The following is a 23,475-nucleotide window of genomic DNA, read 5'->3' on the forward strand; positions in this document are numbered from 1 at the left end:
CCCAGAGCCAAAAAAAAAGGGCTCAATCAGTGGGGTTTTGAAATAATCGGCAAGCTGGTTAGCCCATGAGGTCTATTCTAGAATCCTCCCATAAGCATTTAGGTTAGTTCCCATCCTCACTGGGTGCTGCAAACCATGGGCTCTCAGAGCTGTGCACCGCGGGAGGGACATGTCAAAGGCCTGGCCTTCCAGTTACATGCCCAGGCTCCCCGTGGAGGGGAGCCATTCAGAAGGTCTGGTTTCTGAGTTCTTTGTTCACCCCTTCCTGCGTGTGTTGTGAGTAAAGCCAAACCTTTGGTCTTTTCTGTCCCTCTCCAGGTGATATTGGTGGCCAGATGGGATTGTTTATTGGTGCTAGTATCCTCACAATACTAGAGCTCTTTGATTATATTTATGAGGTAAGACTTGGGATTATTTATGGGGAATGACCATATGCAGGTCCCTCATCCTACCTCACTGACCAGAACCAAAGATTGGGGGAGAGGATGGCTTCTGTCCCCCAGGCCCAGCCTCGGAACGGGGCTCCCAGGTTGCTCCTGAGGACAATGGAGACCCAGCCATGCCCACACAAACCGCTTATCCACACTCTCCATCCACAAGGGAAGGCAGTCCATACTGCAAGACAGGGCCCTCCAGTCACCTCTTCGAAGCCCTAGCTCTTGCACCAGAACCCCGTTGCAGCCCAAAGGTCAGGCAGGGGCTCCGAGAGCTGGCTGCCAGGCGGGGCTCCTGCCACGGTTCGTCCGGCCACAGCCCAGCTACCCTGGCTGTTGCGGCTGCCCAGCCAACAAGCCGGATGGAGGCAGGTCTCTGCCTTTGCGCCATCCCCTCAGCCTGACCCCTCCCTTCCTGCCTGTTTTGCAGCTGATCAAAGAGAAGCTATTAGACCTGCTTGGCAAAGAGGAGGATGAAGGGAGCCATGACGAGAATGTGGTAAGAACGGCTTGTGGGCTACAGAGGGATTTGCCCCTCTGGTTTGTACAGGTGACATGAAACCAGGTTCTGGGGCCAGAGCAGGAGGTGTGTGCCTCACTGCACACCCTGCCGGCTCCCAATTCCAAGGTTCAACCTTGAGCCTCTCTTTGAGACTTGCCCCAAAGCCTGACATGGATGCAGTTTGTCATGGATGCCGTGGAGATACTTCCAAGGATTGGTCTTACTTGGCCCAGTCTGGCTTTTCCCAGGCCAGAAGGCTCCTCCCATTTTATGGCCATGGGAGAACGAGAGATACTCTGTGTAGATCTGTTCCTTTACCCCCTGGGTGGCAAAATATAAGCAGGGGCATCTCTGGTGCTCTATTTGAAGGGAACATAAGGTGCGGGGCCCTGGGAAGCTTGGAGCAGCAAAATGCCCGTAAGCACTGACTACTACTATATCCCTGCACATGGCCAGACGTGCACTACATGCCTCAGGCATGCCGCGCCATTTCAGCAGTGCAGTCGCTCAGGAGAGAGGTCTATTTTTATCTCCACTTTGTATTGGGGGCAGTTGGGGTCCAGAGGCCAAGGCCACAGCACTGGTGACGACAGGACCAGGCACAAAGCTCCCCCAACCGCTCTCCTGCTCTACCTCGCTCTCCTGCAGCCGGACAGGCAGCCCTCACACGGCCGTCCATCTCCTTCCCGAACTCAGTCTGCCCCGGGCCCCGGCCTCAGCTGTCTGGTGCAGGTGTCCCTGGCTCCCAGTTCTGTTCCAGACACCACTTCCCTACCTATCGCCCAGGCTCGACGTCCCACTTTGATTCTCTCAGGCTCTGGCAGCCTCTGTGTGAGCAGAGACAGCTGCTGTTGAGGAGGGCAGAGTGGAAGGGGCCCCGGCTCTGGACCGAGCTGATGCCCGGATCCCAGGTCCCTGCTTCTTAGCCATGTGCCCAGGGCCAAGTCCTATCCCCTGGAGCAGCTGCCTCATCACAACGGGGGATGACATTCAGCTGAAGTGAGAGCAGCCTGGAAAGCAATCAGCATTGCCTAGTTTATAGTCCGCGCTCAGCAAGTGCAAGCTCCCTCCCCCATCCCACCTTCCCTCCTGCCTTCAGAACATCTCAGTCCTAGGCTCTCCCTCCATCCCTTCCCCCTCTGCCAGTGTCATCCTCATCAAACCTCTCCAAATTCTTGGCACAGCTTCCTGGCCTGACTCACTGCTCCCATCCCTCCCAGCCCCCTTACCCATAGCAGTGCAGGACAGCCTGGGAACCTCCCTGAAGAGTCACAGCCATCTCAGCCACACCTTGCTCAGAGACCCAGGATGACGTTTCCCTGTGGCCAGACTAAAGGTCCTTGGGGCAGCTGTGACCAGCTCTGGTTCTGGCTGTCGGAGGCCTCTGCCCTTGCAGCTTGGCCTCAGCGATGGGCTTCCCCTGCCCCAGGCCTAGCCACAGGCTGTACCTCCTCACCCCAGGTAGGTCCCAAAGGAGGCCCCTGAGGTCAAGGGTAGGATGGGCTATCCAGCCCCAAAGCTAGACATCCCTGGGATGTAGCTTCCGGTGGCACATCAGGGGACCTCTAGCAGAGAAGGTCAAGCCAGCTGCTAAACCCCGTCACCAGAGAGCCCTCCCCTGTCCCAGGGGGCACCTAAGTGGGCAATGGCAAGCGTCCTGAAGGCAGTGGGGCCCCTTCCACCTCAGGCCTGAGATGGCAAACCAGCACACGAGACATCTGAGACAGGGGCAGAGGTGCCCTGCGGGAGCCCACGGGTGAAGAGCCTGGTCCCCGAGGCTGCCAGGGGCACCTGATGAATTTTTTCATATAAATACCCACCTTCCCCTCCCCGCCAGAGCACTTGTGAGACGATGCCAAACCACTCTGAAACCATCAGCCACACTGTGAATGTGCCCCTGCAGACGGCCTTGGGGACCCTAGAGGAGATTGCCTGCTGACAGCCCTTGGACCACCTGGCGCCCCACAAACAGACCTTGAGGCCCAAGACCCAGGACAGGAGACCGCAGGCGGGGTGGCCCCCGATGACAGAAAGAAGCAAGAGCCCCCTATGCACACATAGCAAACTATCTGCCAAAACCCCGCTATGGCCACGTCTGACACGACGCGTCCTCGGGCCCCGCCGTGCGTCCCTCTTAGGAGAAATGAGTCACACTCTGGAACTGTCCACGAACCAACCTGCCATCACATCTCACTGCCAGATGTATAAAGCGCTTGCATGCTCAGACTTCTCACGGCGCCACCTCCACGTCTGTCTCTGTGCAAGACAGCCCTCCATGCGGTTTCCTGCGGCCACTCTGCGGCTGTGCAGTGGGACCAGGTCCCGGCCCCAAAGTCACCGAGAAACCCCGCTGGAATCACAACTGCACCATCAAGGGGCAAACCGCAGAACTGTCGACTACGTCTGGTCCTTGTATAGTTTGTGAAGGTTCTTAACCAGCCCACAAACCCCTCCCCCATCCACCCCGAGCTGGCCCATGGGGTGACTGGGGCCACCCCCCGACCCCAGCGCCTGCGGCAGCCTGGGTGGCTCTGGCACTCACCCTCGGCACCCACGTCGTCCTGGTCCCTGTGACATGGCTTGTACAGTCTGACTCTGTTTCTTTGGGGGGCTTTTGTTGTCTGTCAGAGGTCTGTTTTGTTTTCTGATTTTTGGGTTTGATGTTCTGAGGTTTGGTTTGATTTTCCATTTCCCTGGCATTTATTTATTCGTGCTTCCACTCACGGTCACATTAAAAGCTGGTCTTGTGGAAGTGGCTGGGTGGTTTCTGCCTTTCCCCCACCCGCACACCTCTCTCCCCAAGGGCTTCAGGAAGAGCCAGGCCTCCCTGAGTCAAAAACGACAGATTATATAGTTTCTGCAACAGCCCTTACCTTTACAAAATGTGCACACGCTACCGCCTCTTCTCAATCTTTATAAACTCAACTTTGTAAATGACTTCGTGACCCATTGACGGGCTGCAGCCCACGGTCTGAATGACACTGCCCAGACCGTGGCTTGACGAGGGGGAGGCAGAGGACCCGCACAGACCTGAAAGCCATAAAGGAGGCCTTCCAGCCCCTCTGCTCTTCCATCTCCATCCTGACTCCCCCTGACCCCGTCAGGGAACTTGGGCTGTACACAGGCCCCTGCGTGGCCTCGCTCCTGCACCCCAGTGCTTCTGTGCCCTCTCCGTACCTCCGCTCTTCACCCCCGTCAAACAGACCTGCTTGTCCCTGCAGAGGTCACGTATGCCTTCTGCCTTGCTCCCCATGATACCTGCGAGGATATCCCGATGGGAAAGGAGGTCGGAGGTGCCTTTGGTGGGGAGAGGCCTGATCTTTCAAGCCCCCCTGTGGCAAAAGAGAGCTTCCTGTTCAGGCAGAATCCTTGTCCTCAAGGCATCATGCTAATTCCAGAGGGACAGTTTTTCTCCACATCACCCCCAACTCAAAGTCTCCCCCAAAGCTGGGAAGAAAGGTCAGTTGTGGTTTGTGCTTTCCACTCGTGCACAGATGCACAAAAGCACTGGCGAGACCTGAGGTCTGGGGTTCTGATCCCTGCTCTGCCTTCTGATCTCTCTCTGTTTCTCTCTCTCTCCCTGCTGCCCAACCCACTAACACAAGGGAGAGGTCTATCCCCAATGTGACCAATTGAAAAGAGCCCCACATCAGGAGCTAGGAACCCAGTCCCATGTCTTCTCTCAGGAGCTGCCTGACAATGGATAAGACCCTACACCTTTCTGGGCTTAGTTCCTTCAATGAGAGAATGAAGATAATACAATACCTTACCTGTGTCTTCACAGATGACCTCTAGAAGCCCCTTCAGACTCAGGGGCTATGACAGCACTCTTCCACTACCCAGTGGGACAAGTCAGACCAGCCACTCTCACGCACAATCAATGGCTGGGAGCCGGCAACACCCAGGCCACCAGGAGGCAGATGGGACGGAGCGTCCCTGTGATATCACCTCTCAGCTGAGGCTGCCCAGATTTTAAGAATCTGGGTTCAAATTCTTAAAAACAGTGTAAAGTTGCAGGAAGGGGCCATGTTTTCATTTCCTATTGATTGCCTGCATAGCAAATTATGACAAATTGAGTGGCTTAAGATAACACATCTACTAGTATATTATCTTACAGTTCTGCAGGCCAGAAATCTGTCACTGGTCTCACTGAGCTAAAATCAAGCAATGGGGAGGCCTGGGTTCCTGATGGGAGCTCTAAGGGAGGCATCCTTTCCTCGCCTTTTCCAGGTTCTAGAGGCCACCCACGTTCCTTGGCCCCTGGCTGCTTCCTCTTTGGTCAAAGACAGCAATGGCAGGTCAGGTCCTTCTCACATCACATATCAATGTCCCATAGTCCTCTCTCCCCCTAACTCAGATCCTCTCCTGCCTCCTGCTTCCATTTGTCAAGGACCCTTGTGATCAGATTGGGCCCACCCGAGAATCCAGGATAGCCTCCTCATCTCAAGACTATTAACTTCATCACATCTTCAAAGCCGATTTTACCACGTAAAGTAACATTCATAGGTTCCAGAATTAGGGTGTGGACATCCTTGGGGTCCAGTATTCTCCTACCACAGGCCCTTTGGATCCTGTAGCCTATTGTCCTCATTTTCCAAATAAGCAGCCCCATAAAAGGAGAAAAGAGACTTGCCTAGGATCACCCAGTAAGTTGGTGGCAGTGCCAAAGGCATATCCCCATGCTTCCAAACTCGCAATTCCATTTATAAACCCACTTAGAGCAAGAAGGACTGAGAGCAATCTTTTTTCCAGACTTTGCCAGAGCACGGAAATCCGTCTCCTGAGACAAACTCACTTCTCACAACACCAGGCTGGAAAGAGCAGGGAATGTCCTCAGATGCTCCCATCAGGGACAGAAACCAAATGAAATGTCTCTTCAGTGAATTTGGAGACTATTGGATGCTCTGCCTTGTTCTAGTTTAAGAGTTTCATGCATTTTTTCAAATCTATAAATTGAGTTGCAATTCAAACTGCTTCATTGGATTTCTGGCTTCCTTTTCCAAAACAGACAGACAACGTCAGATCAATCTGAGATGGAGCAAAGACTGTTCTAACGGGTTTGGCATGCTTCTGGCCTCACATGCACAGGGGCTCCTTCCAATCGGGGGATTCTGGCTTTGTTCCTCGTAGAGCAGGTCTACAAACCTAACCTGTTCAAAGGGGGAAAAGGCAGGAAATTCAAGAGAGCAAATCAATAGCCAGGTACTGATGATCACTTATTGACTGTTAACCAAAGACATCATGTCTCCTAAACTCCTGGGATTGGAGGAGGGGAGGTTCTTTATTATCATTTCAAACAAATAGCCATGTGTGTAATCATTTCTTTAGTGAAGACCTGGAGAGGTTGGTAGACAAGGACACATGGGGATATGTCACATTTTTGACACTGACCCAAATGATGCCACAAAGGCCAGGAGTCTAGAACAATCATAAGCCCAAACCACAAGGTTGGATTATCAGTGACCTCAGAGGGTGAGGGCAATCAATCAATCAATCAGTAAAATAATAACACCTGCTGCAGTTAGGGAGCGAGAAAGGGTCAAGCATTTCTGTGCGTAGCCGTCCCAGGACGAAGCTGACTGCTAACATGCCATTGCTTTGTTGTTTGGGCAGAGAGAGGAAGGCCAGTTTTTTTATTTTCCCCTTTCCAGCCTGCAGCTATTTCTGTAAGAAATTCACTATGAACACGCCTAATGAGAAAGGGTCCACAACGGATGCCCAGCAAAAGGTGCTGGGTGAGCTGGGAAAAAGGAAGCCAGAGATAGGCCCCACCCACAGGTGTGCCCTTGGTGGGTAGCACTTCCCTCAGTGAAGCTCACCTCTGCCTGCCTGAGCCCAGAGGCCCAAGGACAGACCTGGGAGTTCTTCATCCACAAACTCAGAGATTTCAATTCACTTGTGAGAACTGAACTCAGGGCAGAGGGAAGGGCCTCCAGGAAGTGCCAGAGAACATGGCACTTCCCCCATGTTACAGGGAAGCAAGGGAGGCTCAAGAGGCCAGGGGGTTTGCTTCTCCAGGGGGCGTGTCACCAGCCCAGATCCAGGTGTGGCCAGACAGACCTGAAGCTGCACAGATCAAGCTTCTGGCATAGCTGGGAAGGCAGCCGGGCCTTGAAGGATGGGGAGACACAGGAAGAACACCGGTTCGCCATTTTCTCCACTCCTATTGGTCGTCTGCCTGTTATGTACTGGGCTCCTGCCCTCAAGGAATTGATCACCTGAGCAGGGAATACTGACAGGCAAACAGATAATGAGGAAAGTTGAATCAAAGTTTAGTGGAAGGAGAGTGAGGGAGCAGAATATGCAAAGCCTGGGGATAGGAGTCATGGACAAGGCCCTGTTCAAGGTGTGCACATAGGTCCAGGGGACCTAAGCATCGGAGTCAAAAGGGAGTGTGCAAAATGGCCCCTGAGAGCCAGGCAGGTACCAAAGGATAAAGGGCTGGGCCCCCACCCTGAGGAGCGTATCACAGCTAAATCCTCCAAGTTGCTTCCTCTGGGCTCCAAGTGTCTAGGAAGATGCTTCCCAAGCCAAGGGTTGATTTATTTGGCTAACGGCTTCTCCCCACTCATTGGAGGTTCCTGGCACATGGAATCGTTTGTGCCTGCGTTTGCGTTTTCCAAAGGCCAGGAGGTTGAGCCTGTCTGGGGCCATGAAGTCACTGAGAACCACAAAACAAGTCAGTGGAAACCACCCAGCCTGAGGACAGGGGAGGAGGAGTCTCTTCCTAATGCACTTTAGCATTCGTTGAGGCCTACACTACAGGCTTTGCAGGAGCAATGGGCTGGCAAAGGCTTTGGAGAGAGAGTCAAAAAACTGTATTTCTAACCCATTTCAGCTGTAATTGACCATATAACTTTGGATAATTTAGTCCATTTCTCTGGGCCTAAGTTTCCTCCTCTATAAAAGAGGCGGCGGTGGGAAATGGACAAAAAAATCTTTTCAGTGCATCCCAACTCTAAAAATCTATGAGTCTAAGTTGAGAATGGTGTCAGGTATCTGAGCAAATATTGAATAGCCTGCTTAATCTCTATTGCCCATGTATATGATGGAGATGATGATGCCTAGCCTTCAGAGTTATTATAACATCAGATGAATTAAGACATATACTTTCTATCTTTTCTTCTTTTCATATTTCTTCCTGTAAAACATTGATGATCTTGTTTGGATTAAAAATAAGGTAAAAACTATGAACTTTCTCCACCTCCCCCCAAAAAATACAATGCACATGGTGACATGCATATACATAAAATGTTCACACAATTTGAGGAGGTTTATAAAGCCCCCAGTCAGCCGTGAGCCGGAGGGGCGTGCGGATGCGGGCAGAGCCGCCCTGGTTCCGAAAGTGCTGCGCTGTCCTCCAGGAGGGCCCACCACACACCCCAGGGGCACCCGCGTTTCCTCTCCTCACATGACCTGAAGACTCTGCCATTTTCCCACCTACCGGTGGGAGGGGAAGGACAGACAGGATTTGACGGATTTCGAGTTTTTCTCGCATAATTTTTTTAAACCTTTGGCACCTGCTGCACGTTATGCACGAGCAAGTCCTCACAGATGGCAAAGCGAATGGATGAGCAGAAAACGGACGTGAACAGAGAACCTTGGGGCTGCGATTGGGGCTTATCTTGGGGTAAGATAAAATTATCTTACACATGTGGCGAGTTGGAGGGCCAAGGAGGCCTCCAGACAGAGGAGGCAAGTGCAGCCTCGCTTCACAAACGTCCCTGTGGCCTGCTTCTTCAGGAATGAGGGGCCACGGAGCCCACCGCACCAGGAAACGGGTGCGGAACGTCTTGTGGCTGCCGCTCTGCCCCGGACATGCGCCTCTGTGGACATTGCACTCGTTTCTGAGCAGAACTGAAATGATGCTTTTTGAGGAGGAAGGAAGGAAGGAAGGAAGGAAGGAAGGAAGGAAGGAAGGAAGGAAGGAAGGAAGGAAGGAAGGAAGGAAGGAAGGAAGGAAGGAAGGAAAAGAGAGAGAAGGGGGGAGAGGGAGGGAGGGAGGGAGGGAGGAAGGAAGGAATGGGGGAAGGAAGGAAAGAAGGGAGGAAGGAAGGAAAGAAGAAAAGGAAGAAAGAGAGAGAGAGAGAGAGACCTCCTGATAACAGCTGTGAGGGACGCGTTGGGGTGGGGAATTTGGACGTCCAGCCTCCTGAGGCTGCTCTCCGTGCAGTGACTCTAAGGAAGTGGCTCCTTTGGCTAAGGTCACCACTATGAATGATTTATGTTTCAAGTAATTCAGACTTTGTGGCTTCCTGTCAAAAGGAATTACATCCAAGGTAAAGAGGCCCAACGCCAAGTGATCAGTGGGCACCAAACAATACCCAGCTCAACACAACATAGAGGGTCAAGAAGCCACGGGAAGAAGGCTTCCCAGCCCAAGCGGGAATCTCTGGCCAGACCCCCCCCCCCCCCCCACACACACACACACTCCATGTGCACTGGGTAGCAGGCACTGCGCTAGACACTGGGGGTTCATATTTCAAGAAGACATTGTCTCAGCAGGGCTTACAGCCTAGCCAGGCAGAGGTGGGCGACAGGCACACACACAAGACCTTGAGCCACGACAGCAGCAGTGGGGGTGCGCGAGGCACAGTCAGCTCATTGGGGAAGAACGTCTGTCTGCTGGGCCGAGGACGAGCAGGCTTGGGCGAAGCCCTGAGAGATGGGTGGGAGGGGCCTGGCAGGCAGGGTTTGCAGAGGAGGCTCCTGAGCAAAGGCTTGGAGGCAGCGGAGAACTTGGAGGCAGGTGAAGTCACTGCGAGGAGGGAAAATCGAGACAAGACCTGGCTGAAAAGGAAGGAATAACCATTCAAAGGTCTGAGGACAGCACTCCAGGGAGACAGGACAGCGGGGGTCGGGGGGCCCGTGCAGGGACAAGCTTGCCGCCTGTGAGGGGAGCTTTTATGAGCTGAGGTGCAGTGAGGGGAGGGGAGCGGTGGGTGGTGGCAGGGTAGGAAGCTGCACTCGGGGAGCCCGATGCAGGGAGACGAACCACCTCGAGCAAAAGTTTCTGGACAGTTGAGAAAAGAATCTCCCTGGGTCATGAAAGACTTGGAGACCAGGTCAAGGAACTTGACCTTTAACCGGAACATGAGAAAAGCCACTGGAGCCAGAATGCAGGAGAGTAACAAGGCGAAGAGCTCACTCTGAGGGGGGACTTGATGGCGAGGGACACCCTTACAAGGCCATGACGCTGGTCCTACGACAAAGGTGATGGGGGCTTGATGTCGATTAAAGGTAAATGGGATGGAAAGGAGGGACAGTTTCCAGTGATACTGAAAAGGAAAGGTAGACAGGACAAAGAGACCAGTGGAAGGTGGGGTGAGAGAGTGACGTGGAAACAGGCAATTCCAGGACGCAGCCTGGTTACTCTCACCACCCTGAGTGCTTCATGTGGGGGCTGGACGTCCAGGTGGGCTTACAGACCATTCGGCCCTCACGCACAAGTGAGGGTCCCTGGCTTTGGCCAGGGCACCCCCCTGTGGATACACTCTTCCCTCTGCACCTGGTCCTGGTCAGCCACCCAGCCCAGGTCCCCAGAATGTCTCGACCAGGCCTGACCTCTGCCCGGCCCCACGTGAGGGACCCTGAGGCTCTCATGCCAGCCCAGAGCCTCCGAGTCCTTTCGACAACTCTCCCTGAGATTCCAAAGACCTCAGTCCACCTGCTCCTGGGCAAATGGGACCCAGGGGAACAATCAGGTGGTTGTAGGAAACAGAAGGCCAACGTGAGCTGAGGTAGAGGGTATGAATCCTACAGTGATGGCGGGTCATGAGAGTCTGTCCAGGTGAGGGAGAGAGAAGATTGCAGGCGGCCAAACAGCCGGTTCTCCGTAACGAAGAGCACGCAGGGCGTTATATTGACCCGAGTGCAAACTTACCCTCTCTGAGCCTGTTTCTTTATCTGTGAACTGGGGATAATGATGTACGTCCATCACAGTTGTTGTTCTAGGGTCTAAATTAGATAAGGCATGGCACCTGGCAGGCACACCATGACCACTTTAATGTTAAAGAGCAGCGAATATCTCCCTACCTACGATTTAATGAGAATGGGCCCACCAGTTGTTGATGCCCCCAACCGCCAGCTCCAGCAAGGAGCTGGCCCTCATCGCTGTCCACATGTGTGAGCAGCCCTCAAGCTCTAGCATTGCTTGGACTTGGAGGCAAGAGCTCCGCTGGCCTGCGGAACCGAAAGCCGGCGTGGGACACAGTGGGCTGGGGGTGGCCTGACATAGGCCCGCAGGAAACTGGCCTGCCTCACCAGTTGTGGACACTCAGCCACCCCCTGGTGGGACCAGGGGCATTTGGAGATGGCAGATTAACGGGGAGGGTTGGTTAACCTCATAGACCCTCTCATTCCTGGGGGTCGCCAGCCATACTGCAGTCAGCAGTTCAGTACTTGCAGGGTTCTCTGAGGCCTTTCCGGAAGAATCTACAATGAACTCAGGGCTCAGCCTCTCAGTCATCGCCTCCGTGGCTGCTCTTGGCACCACACCCACAGTGGCCCTGAGGCTCCGCCCTCCTTCCTCTTCCATCCCTGGATGCTGAGCTCCAGGTCAATGGGAGCCAGCGCTGCCTTCTTCTGAGCTTCCCTCACACTGAGGCAGGCGGAGAACTCCAGCTGGCTGCCTGAGAGCCGCCCATGCCCTCCACCCACGCTCCAGCCTCTGAGCTGTCAGCGGCAGGACAAATGGCAGCTTCCCTACCCAGGTTGTGACGGCCACTGTCACTATCAGTGACACCTGAATGTCCTGCTGCTAGATGACACAGGACAGCAGGGTGAGAGCTGTAGCTGAAGTCCCTGGGGGTTGTCCCCAGTCACCATGCACCACTGCTTGACAGCTACCACTGAAAGAGCAGTCACCAGCCAGAGGGACAAGGCACTAGGCCACCTTCTGGGACCAGAACCACAGAAAGTAAGAGCCCTCTCAAAGAAGCCAGAGGTGCAAGCACCAAACTCAAGAAGATTGTCACATAAATGTGACACACCTAGCTAAACGTGAATTTCAGGTACACAACAAATCATTTTCTAACGTTAAGTGTATCCTTAACAATATTTAGAACATACAGTAAAATTTATTTGTAATGCATCTAAAATTAAATTTAACTGGGGCATCCTGTTTTTGTTGTCATTGTTTTTTTTGTTGTTTTTGTTTGCTTGTTTTGCTAAATCTGGCAAACCTACATTCAGGTCCAGAATCTAGGAGACACTGCCGGGTGTGCGCAAGGGAGGCGCTGAAGCCCCGCCCCCACTAAGGGAGGCCAGCCTTCCATGGTAGGCATTCTAGAGCCAACCTGAGGCCCTAAAAGGTGGACAGGTGAAGAAACCCTGACATGCTCTGGCTCCAACAAGCCGCCTGAAAACACAGTGATAGCTGAGAAACACAGTTATGTTAAACTATCCTTTATTAGTTGGCTTGTCTTCCTTCCTGCGGCAGGACCAAACCACAGCCCCCAGCCTGCGGGGCCTGGCCTGGTCCATCCAGACAGGATCCTAGAAGTCACAGCCATCCACCCAGTCGCTGAGGTCCTGGCCCTGGCAGTGACGCCTCCAGGCCTCCCTGAGGAAGCAGAGTGGGGAGGGGAGAGACCCATCAGCGGCTGCCTTCAGGCCCTGCTCAGAGAAGAACAGGAAGGAGGCGGGTGCTCCAAACAGGGAGTGAGGAGAGCAAAGGACTAGCAAGGAAAAGAGAGAAGAGGAAACTGTGTTACCTAGAAGAAGTTAAAAAGGAACAGAATGGCCCTTAATAGTCGTCTGCACAGACTCCTTATTTTCCCTGTGGGGTTGCATGTAATTTGCTCAAGTCACTCAGGGGTCAGTGCAAAGGCCTGGAGCTCTGGGGTCCAGTCCAATGCTCTTCTCCGACGTCATGCTGCTTCTGCGGACAGTGGTGCCCCCTTTACATTACGCATAGCACTGTCACATCCATCGCCCATTCACCTGCCCCCCCAGCAGCCCTGTCAGGTAGATGGGGCCGATATTACGTTCCCTGTATTCCAAGTGGAAAACTGAGACTGAGACGCAAAATCACCTGCCCAAGGGCCACATCTAGTGAACAACAGAACTGCACTCACACCCAGTTCTCCTGGGACTTTCAACTGTTGTGACTTTAGTTCATAGACTCAGGGCCGTGCCTTATTCCAGATCACGCTGACATCATGAGGAAGATAAACAAGATCCTGGGGTTCGGGAGTCCTGTGGTCCCAGATCCCAGAAGTTCCAAATATGATCATTAATGTCCTCCCTGCTGGCAATGTCAAAGAGCCCAGTGACCAGAAGTGTCCGTAAGGGACTTCTATTGCCCCATCAAACAAGAGTGGTCTACTGGGTTCTTGTGTCTTCCTCTAGGCTGTGAGCCCTGGAGGGCAAGGCCTTGGGTCTCAGCCGTCCCTGAAGCCCAGCACCCAGCACAGAGCAGTCCTCCATGTGCACACGTGGAGGGGTAAGCTGGACATTTCCACCTTCTGGGACCACTTCCTATCCGCCCTGGCCACCTTTAAGGGGGTATATATGCCATGAGTTCGCTCCAGTGTACAAAAGAGGGTTGTTCTTCAATTTACCCAAAAGGACCAGTGTCGTCCATCCCAGGGTGGCACCCCCAAGGCCTCAAGCCCTTGGGTTCCTGCTGAGCCAGGCTCGCCCTTCCTGATCCAAGACACATGCACCGTGTCCTGCGGAGCCTGCCTCACTCTCCATCCAGTTCCTAGGGCTTCACCTGCCCTCCAACCTCAAGTCTCCAAAGCTGTGGCCACTGTCGAGGTCTGTCTCAGACCTTCTGTGTATTCACAGCCATGGTCAACTCCTCCCTTGCCTCCCTGACCACATAGCACCCGTCCCTCATCCTCCCCATGAACCCCCATTCCCAACCTTCCCGTCCATCACCTGTAGAACTCTCCTCATCTGGACCGCACACCCTCGCCTAGACTCCGGCAAAGGCTCCTCCAACGGTCTCCCTGCCTCTGGTCTCTACCGGACATTTCCTGCCTTCTGGACAGTTCACCAGCCTCGTCACTGTCACATCTGCCCGAGGTTCTGGGGCCACCAGCCACCTGGAGTGCCTTACCATCCCCACATGCTGCCCCCTGCTGGCCTCGCATCCACAAAGGGGAGGAAAGGAGGCTGCAGACTCTCAGTGCAACTCCCACCAGAGGAGGCCGGGGAGCTGTCGGGCTGCTGCGTAGAGGCCCCTCTGTGAACCAGAGGTCTAGTCGGGTGCCCCATCGGTGCTCATCCCCCACCCCTGCCCGGGAGGAGGGCTGCCCATCTTGTGGGAAAGACGCGGGGAAGGCGAAGGCTGCCAGGGCGAGGCCCCGGACAGCCCCCCTGCTTCAGGTAGGGGATTTATTATTTCATCTGCTGTGCACCGTGGACTTCACATAAATGTTAGTTTAAACAAAGATGCCACAGTTCAAAAACAAACCCCAAAGGTTCACTGGATGCAGATCCAGTGCACCTGAGGCAGGCATCCCAACAGAGGCAAAGCCTGGGAGAGCCCGGCCTGTGCCATGACCCCCAGTGAGGGGCTCATCCTCCCCAAAACGCTGGGCGTTGTCTGCCAACTCTTCAGTGGTAGAACCTTTCTGCCATGGAAACGTGTGAGGATGAGACTGTGAAGACACGGAACGGTCCTGGGACACAGCGGGCCCTCAGAAAGGTGAGTTCCTTCTGCTGTCCACCCATCCTGGCCACCTCCCCTTGGGGGCTCCAGCCCAGTTACTTACCAGCTGCTAAGGCCCTGGGTCTCTTGACTTATCTTCATGGCACAGATGACAGTATCCTTGAGGCCGGGATTCAACAAGTCTGTGGTGTGTGACAGAGAAACATGATGAGGGGGCAGGGGCAGGGCTGGACATACATGAAGAATGTGTCTGTGTGCTTCTTTCCTCTGTGACACACCCGGAGACACACATTCTTCCATCCTAAGCCAGCCCTGCCTCCTGACCCCTCTGGAAGCACAGGTCTTCTTTTATCACTTTTGTCTCTTATGAAGCAATTCCCACTCCATTCCTATAAATCTGAGAACAGTCTCCCTCCTGGGACCCCACATCAAATTCATGGACCACCCACCCTCCTCATTGTCCATCCTGCTCTCCTTGGTAGGACCAGCAGGATGTAAGGGCGTGCCCACTCAGAGATAAAGGCAAGAGGAACAAAGAAAATGGGGAAGAGGCAAAGCCTGGTGCAGGGCCTGGCCCCAGCCAGCCAAGACTCAGGCCCAGCCTACCGGAACAGTACATCCGGCACCGATTTGGGCCTTTTTTGTTGATATTTTGGCACCATGTCCGGCTGCTGATCTGGAAAATGCCGTTGTTGGTACTTCCATCAGGTTCGTGGTCCACAAAACCTGTATCGAAGCCACTTGCATGATAAGCAAGACAGATCCCTACAAAGGGTGGAGACAAAGACCTCTGGGTCACATGGTCAAGACCAACCCAGACCAGCTCACGGTGCAGGTCCCACACATTAGCTCCTTTGAGCCTCAACTCCTGCTGATCAGGGCAATTGCCCTCCCTCTCACTTGACAGGCCAGTACCGTGAGGCTCAGAGGGACGAACTGGCTTACTCAAGGATATTACAGCTACCAAATAGCAAGAGTCAAGCCTGGACCTCGGACTTCCTGCCCCCAGGCTGACAATCTTCCCATTGTCTCACTATTCTGCACATAGTGAAGCCCAAGAAATGTTTGTGGAATGCATCAATGAATCAATGAGAGCTAAGACTTTAGAAGCAAGATTAGGGATGTGCAGGTGGGACCTGCAGAAGGAGCTAGAACTAGAGCGAAATGAGTACACATGTGGCTGTACTTCACAGCTCCCCAAAGCTGCCACAGCTTGGGAAGTTTGGCAGGGCCGGTTTACACCATTTGCCCTAATTGTCAATGGGAATGCCTGATGGGGGTGCCAAGATGAAGATGAGGGGACTAACTGTCCTCTTCCTTTGAATCCTGATTTCAGCTGCTGAGAAAGTGAAGGACGATCCTGACTGAGCAGCCTGTTGTCCATCTGCTGTATATTTCACTCAGTGCTGGGTGTCCCTACCTGTGATCTCATATTATCCTTGTTTTACAAATGAGAGCTGAGGCTCAGAAATGTCCTGAGGCCACACCCCTGAGCAAGGGGGAGTAGAGACAGGAGAAAGGGGAAAGGGTGGTGGGAGGGGCCGGGCCAGCCAGGAAGAGGGGTACTCACAGTCAGCCAGGCTGTAGCCCCGGTATCCCTCCAGGCCGAAAGCCTGTAGCACTTTGAACAGCTCACAGCGACTGTAGATCTTGGCTTGGCCCGGGACAAGCAGACAGCTTAGCAGACAGGCAACAGCCAGCCGCACGACCCCGGGTAGGCGCAGCTGCCGTCTGGTAGCCTGGCGCCTGGCTTCCATGACGGTGGCGGAGGTGGAGCGCCCACCACTCTAGGTCAGAGCTGGGCTTTGGGACGGCAGGCAGCCCAGCAGCCCTCCCTGGTTGTCCTCTCACAAAGTCCACCCTTTAGGAGGAAGAGAAACCTGGGAAATGAGAGGAGGCTCCAACCCTGCCATCCAGCCCCCTGCAGCCTTGATGGAGCCTCAGCCACACCCCGAGATCCAGGGGAGGGTTTCCTGAGGCCTCTCCTTCCACTGCTGCTTCATACCACCCTGTCCCAAAGCTGAGGGAAGAGGCGGGGACATGGGGGAGAAGAAGGGCGCACTCTGAGCTCCATGCTACATGCCAGGCTTTACTGAACCCTGAGGCCCAAGATCTCCTAACTGGGAAGGGGCAAACCTTGGGTGGAGACCAAGATTTATGTGAATCCAAAGTCCCTCTGGGGAATGGGCATGAGTGGATGTTCCCAAAGGCGTTGGGCCGGGCACTGTCATCGGTGTGAATCTGTCCCTCATCCTCATTGCGTAAGAAAGTCTTTTCCAGCATGGAGCTCCCTCCCCTGGCCTGAACTAAAAGAAGATTCCCCAGAACACTGTCCCCTGCAGCCATCTGCTGGAGACGGCCCTTTCCCCTACGCACACAGGCCCCCCAAGAGGCACTGGGACTCTCCTTCTCACCCACCCCCCTTCTAAACCCTCACCTTGCAAAAGCCCCTCCCCCGTTAAATCTCAGCCCCTATGCTTTGCCCTCCAGACCTCTCCTCTCCGGCTCTGGAGGCCAGTCCCTAATATCACGAAGGGCATTCACACCTAGTTATGACCCCCTCCTCCACTCAGACTCAGCCTCACACTCCCATGGTTTGTCACCCCTGCACTCATCGTCACCTAATATTCCCCGACTCTGCGACCTTCCAGTCTCTCCCTGACCAGCACCTCTTCCCTACCTTTCCACCTCTCTCGTCACCTCCAGCCCAGCACACTTGCTCTCCACCTTCATAGGGTCAAAGAGCAAAACAGTAGCACAACCTCAGGAATGGATTTCCGTGCAAATGCAAGACCTCCACCCACTAGAGCTTCCAGTCATCAAGGATGGTGAGGAGGGTTATGGGTGTGGCTTTGCTGTAAGACTTGAGACTGAAGCCCACCTCTACGATTTAGGACACCCCTGACTTTGGACACTTCCCGAGCCTCATTTTCGTCTTCCATTAAATAGGACACTAACGGCATCTGCCTCGTGAGAGTCTTGAAAAAAATGAATGAAAAAGAAAGGCACCCAGAGAACTTGGCTCTTTGCACTAAAAATAGGTTCGTTGTTATTTCTGTTATGAAGTAGTTGCACCAGCAGTAATGCTTGTCTTTGGTCAGCTTTCTCTCTCCCGTGTCCCTCAAAGGGTATTCAAGACCCTCATTGCTGTCCCCCCACCACCCTCCCTGCAATGTCCCACCCGTGGGCTCCAAAGAGACCTCACCTCCTGCCTCCCCAGGGAGAAAAGCAAGGTGGTCCCCTGTGAGATTCCCTTCCTCTTTCTGCCTTCACCCATTGCACTTCGAGATGCGTCAGTGGCCTTGCGCACCTTCTTCACCTGCACCCTCTGCTGGGTGGACGAGGCGCCTCTACCCTCATAAGGCCCATATTTGCTCCAAGCTTCCCACCAAAGTGTGGGGAAGGAAGGGGAGGAAGACAATGAACCTGAGTTCTTCGAAGCTGGCGACACGGTGCCAAGCCTTTCCTGGGTGTTTTCTAGCTTAATCTCATCTAATCCTTTCAATGATCCAAGGGGGATATGGTTATGATCTCCAACTTCTAGATGAAGAAACCAAGTTGACTGCTACACAGAGATTGGTTTTGATGTTTTGTAGCAAAGTGACTTAAACGTAATTTTACCCTGAGCTTCTCACCGCAGGTCTAGGGGCATCAGGAGTCGGGTGGTGGTTCAGCGATCAGGCCCCTGCCAGCACGGCTGCTCTCCCTCTGAACTCATCCGTCTCCAAGCCCAGGATGCCACCCATCTCTGACCACCACCTTTCTTTTCCCATGGCCCTCGCTGGCCACACCCACCCGGGGACCTTGTCACCAGCTGCAGGAAGACAGGGACGGGGTCTCACTGACCAGGTGTCGTTCCCACCAAAGCCGACAAACAGTGACGCGACGTCAGCACAAGCCAGCGCCCGTGGTCCTGCCAGAGCCCCAGGCACCAGCCTTAAGAGAATGACGGGGGAGGGCAGGTTCTATACTGATGTAGAGTCTTCTGGAACTTCTAGTTCTGTGAGCTCATTTCTAGAACCATCTCTCACCCACTGAGCTTTCACCAGCCCCCCTGAGCCCCTCCATTTCAGAGCCTTGGTGACACATGAGGCGTGTCTAAGCACAACTTCCCTTGCCCACCTCTACACAAATGCCCGTGTGCACAATACCTTCAAGGATGACCCTTCCCTCCCCACGGACCCCTCAGGTGATTACCCAGGAGGTCGCCTGGGCCCTCTGCCTTCGCAGGCCCCTGTCTCTCCATCAAACCCCTCTCACTGGCAGGAAGCTCCTCTCGAATGCTGAGCTGCACGCCACCCCCTTTTCTCCATCTGGATGATGACTGTTCAGTGTGGACCAGCCTGGAACAAGGAGGATGTTGTCGACCCTAAAGCTTGAAAGACCCAGAAGTGACACGGAAAGGCACGTGACCACTAGTCTATGCCCCTCAGGGTCCCTGCTGGGCAGCTGTGGCGCAGCAGCCACAGCCTGGCCTGGAGTCCGGCCGCCCTGGGCGGGAACGCAGGCGCAGCTGACTGCCAGCTCGGTGGCCCAGGCAGAGTGACCTAACCTCCCAGGTCCCTCAGGCCCCCAGAAGGAATAACAGTTCCTGAAACACCTTCACAGATGCTTAGTCCTTAAAGCCACGTGTGAGTCCTCAGAGTGTGCAGTACCTAAGCACACTGACCTCTAAGAGCAGAGCCCAGCCACGAAATTGTGGGGTTGCACCACGTGCACCCTCCTGCCTGGGCCCCGCCCCGGGCTGACCAGGTTAGAGCTGAGGGTGCCCAGCGCGTCACAGCTGATTTTCTTTCTTTCCTTTTGAAAGCATTTCACTGTGGTTCAAACACTTACCATGAGATGTGTCCTCAGCAAATGCTTAAGTGTACAAGCAGCACCACTGACAATAGGCACAGTGTGGTACCGCAGGTCTCTAACAGCTCATTCATCCTGCTTCCCTGGGACTTTATGCCCATGGATTAGGAATGCCCCATGTCCCCACGACTCTGCCCTTTGAGTCTCTGAACTTGCCCATTTGGATGCCCCATGTAAGTGAAGTCATGCAGTATTTGTCTTCCTGTCAATGGCTTATTTCCCTTACCACAATGCCATCCATGTTGTCTCATATTGCAGAATTGCCTTCTTCTTTTACGCTGAATAGTATACCATTGTGTGTATAAAACGTAGAGCTTCTTTATGCATTTCTCTGTCCATGGACATTAGATTGTTTCCACCTGTTGGTTATTGGGAATAACGCTGCCGTAACCATGGGAGTGCAGATATCTCTTCCTGATCCTGGTGTCAGTTCTTTTGGATAAGTACCCAGAAGCGGCATCGCTGGTTCAGGTGGTCGTGTTCTTTTTGGTGGTTTGAGGAACCTCTGCTCACCTTTCCACACCGGCCGCACCGTTTTGCATTCCCACCAGCAGCGTGCAGGAGTCGAATGTCTCCACGTCTGGACGAGTTAAACTCCACTTTCTCATCCGTATCGTGGGGTTGAGTCCCTGCCCTGCCCACGGGAGCCATGATGCCTCATCTCCCAAGCCTTGTTTGGTCCCCTATAAGATGGGAATAATCCTCCTTCACCGTCCCCATGCATAAAAATGCTGACCACTTAGATCAGCCCATTTCGCTCTTGCTTTTATCGTTTGGCCCTTGGCAGTGATTCTGTCTGGTTGAGTTTTGGAGTTTTTACTGCATCGGCCTTCTTTTACCATTTTATTGCTTCTTTTTATTGAGTAATCTTTCAGCTTATTTTATTTTACTGCCTGTTTTGTTATTTCCCACCTGACTTTCGCTTTTACACAGGGATTAGGAAACAGCAGCTCAAAAGGAACAGTTAAGAGGGCAGCCGAAGCCCCAGCTGGGGAGAAGCGGGCCTCTATTTCTCCGCTGAGCTCTGCAGGAGTCTTTCCCGTTTCCCCAAAGGCAGCTCGGATTCTGGGCCCTATCTTAGCAGAGATCCTCGCCTGACTCCCTTCAGGGTCAAGTTCTGCAGCTGCTTCCCTTACATTCCTGGTTCTCAGTCCTGGCAGCACTTTAGAAAAAAAAAAAAAGTGCATATGCCTGGGCCCCTCCCTTGGCCAATGACATCAAAATCTCTGAGGCTGGGGTGTAGGTATCAGCATTTTTTAACACTTCCCGGTGATTCCAAAGTGCTACCAGGACTGAGAACCACTGTCCTAACCGAACTTTGGACAGTCCCCTGATGTGTGACACTGTTTAACAGCCATGTCTCAGGTGCTATTACATATGTCAAACACACCCTTTCTGCTGCAACCCTCTGCCTAGGCTCCAGCCCTCCTCAAAGCATCACACAAGCTTGACTTGGTCCCTAGACTGATTGGGTGGGTTAGGGATCCCCACGTCCTTGCAGAGCACCCATGCCCATGAGCAATCTCGACATCTATCACACTATGTCAGTGGTTCCCTTGTCACCCCACCAGACTAGGATATGGCTGATGTGTCCCTCATGTCTGTTTTCCCATTGTCAAGAACATTTAAAAGAAAAGATCAAAAAATGCATGTAAAGAAATAAAGAAATGAATGAGCATCGCCTCGGCAGTGAGTGGGTTCAGAAGATCCTTAGCCCAGAGCACTCCATCAGGAGGGTGCTGACTCTGGTCCCAAAGAGGGTGCCAGGCTCCCAGGGGGCGTGAAAACACGAGCCCGTCCCTGGCAGCAGGGGGAGACAGCTCGGAGCCCTGGGAGACCTGCGCCCTGATCTGCTCCCAACTCAGTCCACAGAAGACAAAAGGAGCTCTTCCGGACCGTGGTGTCCCTGCTCTTGTCATCATCGATCACAGGACGCGGCTGTGATTGCAGGGCATGTTATCAGGAGGCCTGAGCCAGGCCAGGTCGCTAACTGTACACTCAGTACTCTGACAACTGCACATTCTTTTAAGTTTTGCGTCTCCTTCCTTCTCCTGTCTTCCTCCTTGTGATGGTTAATTTTATGTGTCATCCTGACTGGGCCACAAGCTGCCCAGATATTTGGCCAAACATTATTCTGGATGTTTTTGTGATGGTGTGTTTGGATGAGCATTTTTTTAATTGAAAAATATTCAACATACAACAAGCTAATCTGATACATTTATTTATTGTAAAGTGATTGCCATCACAGGGATAAACAGCACCTGTGTCATGTGACATGATTCTTTTTAGTGGTTGAAATAATTAAGTTGTAGTCACTTAGCAAGTTTGATGGTTATAATACAATATGGGTATCTACATCCACTATACTGTACATTAGATCAGATTAACGTTTAAATCAATAGATTGAGTAAAGCCGATCACCCTCTCTAGTGTAGGTGGTATTCATCCAATCAATTAAAGACCTGAATAGGACAAAAAGGGTTAATCCTCCCCAAATAAATGAGAATCCCTTCTGCCTGACCAGGTTCAAACTGAGACCTGGACATTTTCCTGGTCTGGACTCAAACTGAAATACCAACTCCTCCTGGATCTCAGGGCTGCCAGCCTTCAGACTAGAACAACCCTTTCGGTTCCCTGGATCCCCAGCTCACCGACTCATCCCGCAGAGTTTGGCCCCTGGCCACCTCCATAATTGTATGAGCCTTATCATAAATTTTAAATATATATATATAAAATCTCCACTCCGCTAGCCAAGCTTTTTATAGTCCCCTCTGTGTATGTGTATATATAGAAATATTTATACACACATATCCTTTTAGCTCTGTTTCTGTGGAGACCTCTAGTTGATCCATTCTTTGTCTGAAGTTGGTAAAAAAAAAAAAATAACTTAACTGCCCTGGCTGGTGTGGCTCACTGGATTGAGTGCTGGCCTGCAAACCAAAGAGTTCAACTCTCAGCCAGGGCACATGCCTGGGTTGCGGGCCAGGTTTCTTCAGTAGAGGGGCACTCCAGAGACAACCACACTTTGATGTTTCTCTCCGTCTCTTTCTCCCTCCCTTCCCCTCTTTCTAAAAATAAATAAATAAAGATTTTTTTTTTTTAAATCATTTAACTGTCATCAGATTTCTCAACCCGCGTATTCCCTTCCTCGCCCTGGTACCACTACTGGCTGACACCTTTCCATCACCTGTTATGATTTGTGGCTTTGACAGCGCAGGGCCGCTGGCTGAGAGCAGCCAGGCCCGGAATGGAGTCCGGTTGCGGCAAACTCACAGCTCTGGGACCTTGGCTGGTGGGTAGTTAGCCGTGCGGAGCCTCAATATCTTAACTTGGAAAGTGAAAAGAACTGACCCCTGGGGGTTGTTGATGAGATTTATGAGACAGAATGCATAGCATCTTACACGGAACCAGGCACCAGGCAGACACTCCACTAGATAAAATGTAGTTTTTAATTATTGATATTTTAAGGGAGAGGAAACCAAGTCACCAAACTTTTAAGAATTGCACTTGAATTGTTAAAAGCAAGGCTCTGAGTAAAAAGACCTAAGGGATAATGCAAAGGAAAAGCATGAGCTTGTTTTAACCTGCCAGAGGTCTTTCTTTATCCAAGTTGGTGTTGTGTTGGCTCTCGCTAAAGTCACGTGATCTCTGTATAAGCGGGGAATTATACTACTAGCATTCACCTTCTCGGACTTAAATTCTACAGATTTGCTCTTGGAAACCAATACAGTCCTTAAAAAAAAAGGAAAACCATTCACCTTAGAAAAAGTGTTTGTTCACCCCTGCCACGCACCCCACCCCTGCCCATCCTGACGTCCTTCCGAGGTTAAACATGGTTCTCACAGCTCTGTCCCCACGACCGTGGTTGGTGCTCTCAGCATATCTTATCTGGGACTGCAATCACTGGGTCTCTGTCAGCTGCAGGGCTGGTTTGGCTGATCCAGCTCAGCAGCCAGCATGTCCTCCACAGTCGGTCCTCTCCCCACTCCTCCGGCCTCAATTCCCAGCACCTTTCCCCATGGATACCATCCCCTGGGCTCCCGTGGTTCTGAAATACCAAC

General features: G+C 52.9%; 2 protein-coding genes across 3 annotated transcripts in view; one reads left to right on the forward strand and one right to left on the reverse strand.

Moving 5' to 3' along the window:
* Positions 1 to 3,655, forward strand: part of ASIC2 (acid sensing ion channel subunit 2) — a 910,697-nt gene extending 907,042 nt beyond the window's left edge. For both annotated transcript variants that reach the window (XM_054573128.1, XM_054573127.1), the window contains exons 8-10: positions 319 to 398; positions 865 to 933; positions 2,774 to 3,655. In XM_054573128.1, the coding sequence (XP_054429103.1) occupies positions 319 to 398; positions 865 to 933; positions 2,774 to 2,875 (251 nt within the window). In that variant the 3' untranslated portion in view covers positions 2,876 to 3,655. The remainder of the gene's footprint in view (positions 1 to 318; positions 399 to 864; positions 934 to 2,773) is intronic.
* An 8,777-nt stretch (positions 3,656 to 12,432) lies between these two features.
* Positions 12,433 to 16,380, reverse strand: LOC129070127 (sperm acrosome membrane-associated protein 3-like). Its single transcript, XM_054572926.1, has 4 exons — positions 16,128 to 16,380; positions 15,164 to 15,322; positions 14,661 to 14,739; positions 12,433 to 12,499 (listed from the first exon to the last, which is right to left on the reverse strand). Exons 1-4 carry the CDS (start codon positions 16,312 to 16,314, stop codon positions 12,433 to 12,435), a joined length of 492 nt encoding a protein of 163 aa, XP_054428901.1. The 5' UTR covers positions 16,315 to 16,380.
* Between the last annotated feature and the right edge of the window lie 7,095 nt (positions 16,381 to 23,475).

The sequence above is a fragment of the Pteronotus mesoamericanus genome, unplaced genomic scaffold, assembly GCF_021234165.1.
Source record: "Pteronotus mesoamericanus isolate MK-2021 breed Mesoamerican mustached bat unplaced genomic scaffold, CSHL_Meso_final contig_246, whole genome shotgun sequence".
Classification (NCBI taxonomy): domain Eukaryota; kingdom Metazoa; phylum Chordata; class Mammalia; order Chiroptera; family Mormoopidae; genus Pteronotus; species Pteronotus mesoamericanus.